Consider the following 6,238-nt stretch of genomic DNA (forward strand, 5'->3'; position numbering starts at 1 on the left):
CGTCCCCCCACTCCCTCACCAGCAACAGTCATCTCCGAGGAGCTTCTTCTTCCTCATCTCCCTTCTCCCGCCTACGCTGCCGCACTCTTGTCCAGGTTGCGCCGCCGCCTTCCACGGGTGCAGCAGACCGAACAACAGCAGCAGCACCAAGCAAGCCGCAGTTCAACGCCAACTTCAGCAACATCATTTTTTACTACAAGAGGTTAGTGATAGTTATGGTTTTATATTTAAATGGATGTTTATGCAATGGATTAGGCTCAAAGAAATAGATACAGTGGTTCGGAATAGATGTTCTGTGATTTAGTTGAATTATTGGAATTTTTTCCTCCTATAGACTATTTTTTATTTTTGAATAATTGGACTCAACTTGGAAAAAAAAAAACATGTGCCTGTGTACGGATGTTTGTTTTGATTACATAATTGGTCTTTTGCTTGATTTGGTACGTGGTTTGTGAGTTAATTAAATAATTGGTTGAAACTAATTTTGGTTGTGCTTGAATCAAGCTAATTACATTTGGCTTAATTAACTAAGAATGTAATAATTAAATAAAGGTTCTTAATTTGTTAGATGTTTATTATCAACTAAAGCGGATGTTCATTTTACTATGTCTGCGGATGGTTCGTTCATTTGAAAAGTGGATGTTTATTTTACTTATAATATTGGTCTTTTGCTTGATTTGCTGAATTCTGTATGCACATGCTCCACTAGTTTCTTTTGTTAAGTGGTTTCGGAGTAATGGAGAAAAATTGGATTAGATTTAGTTTTAGAATCATACTTAAGAACAACTAGTATCAACAAACAGAAATTAATAATTTACATATTGCCTTCTCGATCACCCTCTACACAATGTCCTTCTCTACCAGGTGAGTTCTATAACTAACTTCATAGTTTCATTCATACTATGATTTGCTCTTCTTTCAAGCTTAAATGTATCGGTCTTTGGTTGCTGTTTTCGAAATCCATATCCGATTGCTTCTCAGGTACCGCTTTATGCGGCTTTGAACTGTTATGGCTGCTCTTTCTGGAAGCAGGCACATCATGATTATGTTTTCCCTCATAAGTTGTTATCACTGCTTTAGGATCCATTGAAGCTCTCTCGATGTGCTTTCGCACGTTGCACCCTGCACTTGTGCATTTGTAATAGCTCCTGTTCATGGAAATTCAGCATTAGCAAAATTAAACACAACTTGAATCCCTATATTAGAAGTTTCTTATAAGGGAAAAAAAAGTAAAATCAGTTTAGTGCACAGACATCTCGTGTTAACGCAAGATCTGAAAAAGATCGATCAGTTTCTTATAATGAAATTAAATAGGCACATTACATACAAGATTATATGAATAATCTAACTAGGAAATAGATATTGTCGCTCTTATTTTGATAATGTCATTTCTTTCTTCTACAACTTTATACAAACACACAATGCAAAAAAATGATGGGTGGAGTAGCATTATCAAAAAAAGAAGTGTCACTGTCATTTTTCATCTAACTAAGTAGTTCGAAAAGCTTATTCGTGAGATCAAAAACAGCATAAAAGTTTAGAATGTCAAATATAGTATGCTAGACTGTTATGATAGTTCTAAACAAGTTCAAGAAATTCAGGGATTCCATTTTTTATTCTGCATTACAAGTTCTGTCTTCTATTCGGTTACATATGAAAGATAGGAAGGAATTGAAGGGATTAACCATTGTTTCTTGGAGAACAAAATTTGACTCATGACTATAAAATGCAGAAAATACAATGAACCATTCTTGTAAGTAAGAAAACCTTGACTTCATCACTATTACTACAATCAAACTATGTACTTTATTGATTTGATTTCAAATATGAAAATCTTTATAAGGACACACAGTGATTATTACCTTGGATGAGGATTACCCTTCACCACTTTCTGCCCATACTTGCGCCACTTGTAGCCATCATCCAAAAGATCAACTTCGCTTTTTGTTTGGACAATGATTTTGGGTTCTGTCACAGTCGTTTGATGTGCTTCATAAACCCCAACATCAATGTTCCTGCAACACACAAAACTAGCCTAAGACATGAAGAAACATATAACTAGAAACCTGCATTTTAAATGATGATAAAAATGGTGAAACTGAAACTTGCCTTCTCTTGGGGTTTGGTTCAACATCATCTCCTTCTTCTTCCCTCATATCTACACCACCCAAGTCTTCGCTGATCGAACAATCAGAAAAGCCTTTGCCAAAACTATCTGAATTTCCAACCCAACAACCTTGTGAACTCAACTCAGACTTAGGCTGAATGCTTACACTTTCATTTGAATCATTGTTATCTTTATTACGCTTATTAGAATGAGGCTTTTCATGGTTATGCTGCCCTTTATAGATGATTTCTGTTATGTGACCATCAATGGCACGCTCAACCTTTTTCTTCACATTGCAACTCAGATGTGTACACTTGTAGTAGCTCCGTGGAAACTCACTCCCCTTAACCTGTTTCTGTCCATATTTTCGCCAGTTATAGCCATCGTCCGCAGGCTTGTCGGCCACCACGGACGAAGGCTGCTGATACTTCTTGTCAGCATTATTGGACATATGAGAAGTTTCAAACATAGATACTTCTACATTCTTCTCTGAAGCATCATCTTCATCAATCTGCATTTGCCCTTGTGATTGTGCTATCACAGCTTCAGTGGTAACCTGTGCTAAAGCCTGCTGATGTGACATCCCAAAGGGGCTCTGTATATGTATATATTGAAATGAAGATATAATAAGAATGTCACGGTTGTTATATCCACTGTCCCTCATGGAAAATAGATCACATTGATACATAACAATGAGAAATTTTCCCAGCAGAATGACCAGCATTGCTGCAATATTATGCATTATCCTGCATCCACTTACAATTGTATAATAAAAACCCAGTCATTATTTTCTTAGATTATAAATACTTCAAATGCAAAGCATTTGCAACACAATTTTTTGTTTTTGTTTTTTCTAGCACATACTACAAAAATTGCAGTGTAAAGAGTAAAGACAGAGCATTGAAATTCCATACTAATATGCTGTCATTTGTCTTCCATAGTCAACAAAAATTTGGAACAAACAAAGAAACCAAAAAGCACTTTCTTTCTCCTTGTTGACTTACTTCCAAGAAATTATTTCTTAACTTAGAATTCAGAAATTTCCACCACAAATGTCTTATCCGCAACTTTCTATTGTTTACTTTTGTTCGGCTAAAGCACTGTACACAAAAAGATGAAAACGAGTTGGTGACAATTTTCAGCTTTTAGCCCGCAAGGCCGCAACAGCAATTGACCCAAGCCAAAGATAAAGTCAAAAGTCAAAACGCCGCCAGCACAGTAAAAAAATGATAAATTATAATAATTTCGCAGCAGAGTTTAATTTTGATTTATCCTAACAGTATAAAGATTTTTTGAGGATTATTCCATCAGATTTATATATTTAAATAAAATTTTAATTAATAAATTTAAAAATTAGTAAATTTTGCTAATGCGATTGATTGTACGGACAGCTAGACGGTGCATGAAAAATTAAATTCTTCAACAATAATAATAAGTTGTTAATCCGACGAAGCACAAGTCATTTCCGATTCCGATTACCAAATCTGTCGATAATAACTTAACTAAGAAATAATTGAAATAAATATTATTAAGAAAAAGGGTGAAATAGAAGTGACAGAAATGAAGAGATAATTAATAAAAGATTAGAGAGTATGTAAGTACCTGAGGGTGAGTAGGGGAGAAGAGGAAGGCGGAAGGGCTGAAGCCAGGTGGCACGGTGAAGAGAGGAGACGGCGTAACCGACAGGAGCTGAGAGAAGGAAGAAGGTGAAGGGGAGTAGTCGTCCGCAAAGAACGACGACACCAGAGTCATGGGACCGGGGCTTATTCCTACCGACGACAGGAAGGACTCCAGGCTGGGACGCGGCGGCAGGGTGATGGTTGGCCGCGCCGGCGAGTGGCTGTCTGTCGGCATTGGAATTGGATGTTATGTACGATAGATAGATAGATAGTTAGTTAGTAGTGCTTTTGTTCTACACTTAGTTGTATAGTGATGGTTCAACTCCCAACTTTCATCATCTATTAATATACAACACAACCAAGCCACTTGCCCCCTATCCATTGGGATTCTTTCTTTTATTATTATTATTTAATCATTTTTATTTATTATTTTTATATAAAATATTTTTATTGTTATTAATGTAAATTTTTAGAAATAATGTTGTCTAATGTTTTGACATTTTGTTAAGGTCATCTTATATTTTTCAGATATTAAGCAAATTTTAATTATTAGATATACATACTAATAAATAATAATTATATGGTAATAAAATTATAGAATGAAAGTGGTTAATGTTTTGCTGTAGTAGTTAATTTTTTTTTAATATGAACTTAAATAAAGTCGAAAATAAACTAAGTATCTCTGATATTTTCCTGAAATTTAAATTTGTTCAAAAAATTTAATTTAATGTAATGAATGACGTCAAATCTAAAAGTGTTGTGTTGTCTTGTATGGAACCTGGTTTTCTCTCTGCGGCTGGTAATGCCGCAGCTGCAAATGGTGGTTTTATGTGCTGTGGCTTGTTTTGTTTCTAACAACCTAAAGACACTCTTGTGGGGACATTTTTTAATTTTTAAAATATACATAGAATTCATATATATAATACTCAACAAGTAATATTTATTAGGTGGTTTAGAGATTTTAATAATTTTCTAAGATTTAGTCAAATAGGTTGATGAAGAATTTAGACAATGTTTGGTTTATGTCTTTTTTGAGACAAAAATATAGAGATATAAACATAAATACATAAACACAAATTATTAATGTATATATATTGTGTTTGGTAAATATTGAATAAGACACAATAAAATAAAAAAAATTCATATTTTATAAAAATTAATAAAAAGTAAAAATATAAAAATTTGATAAAGAATAAAAGTATAAAAATTAATAAAAAATAAAAATATAACAAAGCTACAACTCAGCATATCTTTCAACCAAACAAATTATAGTAATTTCAAAATAAAAATTTTAAGTTTTAAATAAAGTTCTAACACTATTGTCACGATCTTTTAGAATTACTTATTATACTGTTTAATTTTATATTATTCATTAGTATCACGTCAAAGTCTTCAACAACCTTAACTTATAAATATTGGTTTAATTTAAAGTCTTATTTTAATGTTATTTTGCATATTTGGTGTTTAATTTTAAAAAAAATACTATTTATATACAAAATATTTTTAAATTTTGTATGCAAATATATTTATTATTAATTAATTATATATTTAAATTATTTTGTAATTAAAAAAACAAAGAAATTAAAATACTTATTGGTTGTTCATATATATATTGGTGCCATAATGCATGATATTATTGGTTGTTAAAAAATGGTAGAAACTTAGGTGCAGTCAACTTTACATAAAATTGATAATTGAGAATTGTTAGATGAAAATTTAGTCAAATCAATCAAATTATTTAATCGTTCTCAACTATCAACTTTACATCAAATTAACTGCACCTAAATTTTCACCTTAACAAATATTGATGTCATCAAATAGTATCTTTTTATAAATGGTACGCGTATAATTTTTTTTTTTAATTATTGATATGAATTCTATAGTTAAATATTTAACAAAAATCTTCATGTTTCTAAAGGTGTTAAATATTTTTCGCATATATTTTTTGAATGTATCCATTGCTGAATTTTTATTTTTGTATATTAGATTATGACTGATGAATTCTTTAAAGATTATCTAAATTATGTGTTATACATTGTTATGTGTGTTTACAAAACGTCAGTAACATTTTGTCTATATATAATTAAGAGTAAAATATTGTTTTTGTCCTCAACGTTTGGGGTAAGTCTTAAAGTTGTCCCTAACGTTTAAATCGTCTTATTTAAATCCCTAACGTTTCAAATTGGCTCAATGATGTCCTGCCGTTAAGAATCTGTTAATAGAATTGACGGCGGGACAAAATTGAGGCGATTTTGAAACGTTAGAGACTTAAATAGGACGAAAACATTGGGGATAAAAACGATACATAAAAATAAATTTTAATTTTATCCTTTAATCATATCAATTTTTTACGATACATAGTTATTCAATTATTTTTTAACCATATCTAAGTAAATTAAACTTAATCACATTACTTTTATTCTAAATAAATTTATTTTTTATAATTTTACTCTTAAAGATTTTTACTCATCATAAAATATTTGTAGAATGACCAGTAAATAAACTTGCGGAA

General features: G+C 31.5%; 1 protein-coding gene across 3 annotated transcripts; it reads right to left on the minus strand.

Moving 5' to 3' along the window:
• LOC107622739 (probable WRKY transcription factor 4) lies at nucleotides 403-4,057 on the minus strand. Of its 3 annotated transcripts, XM_021113199.1 has the most exons (5): nucleotides 3,710-4,057; nucleotides 3,112-3,207; nucleotides 2,110-2,702; nucleotides 1,863-2,015; nucleotides 403-1,148 (listed from the first exon to the last, which is right to left on the minus strand). In XM_021113199.1, the coding sequence occupies exons 1-5, from the start codon at nucleotides 3,959-3,961 to the stop codon at nucleotides 896-898; spliced, it is 1,347 nt and encodes a 448-aa protein (XP_020968858.1). In that variant the 5' UTR covers nucleotides 3,962-4,057; the 3' UTR covers nucleotides 403-895. The 3 variants fall into 3 exon arrangements, with proteins under 3 accessions (XP_020968858.1, XP_016180236.1, XP_016180237.1); XM_016324750.2 differs by lacking the exon at nucleotides 3,112-3,207 and having other exon boundaries at nucleotides 3,710-4,054; XM_016324751.2 differs by lacking the exon at nucleotides 3,112-3,207 and having other exon boundaries at nucleotides 2,110-2,853; nucleotides 3,710-3,977.

Source organism: Arachis ipaensis, chromosome B10 (assembly GCF_000816755.2).
Source record: "Arachis ipaensis cultivar K30076 chromosome B10, Araip1.1, whole genome shotgun sequence".
Classification (NCBI taxonomy): domain Eukaryota; kingdom Viridiplantae; phylum Streptophyta; class Magnoliopsida; order Fabales; family Fabaceae; genus Arachis; species Arachis ipaensis.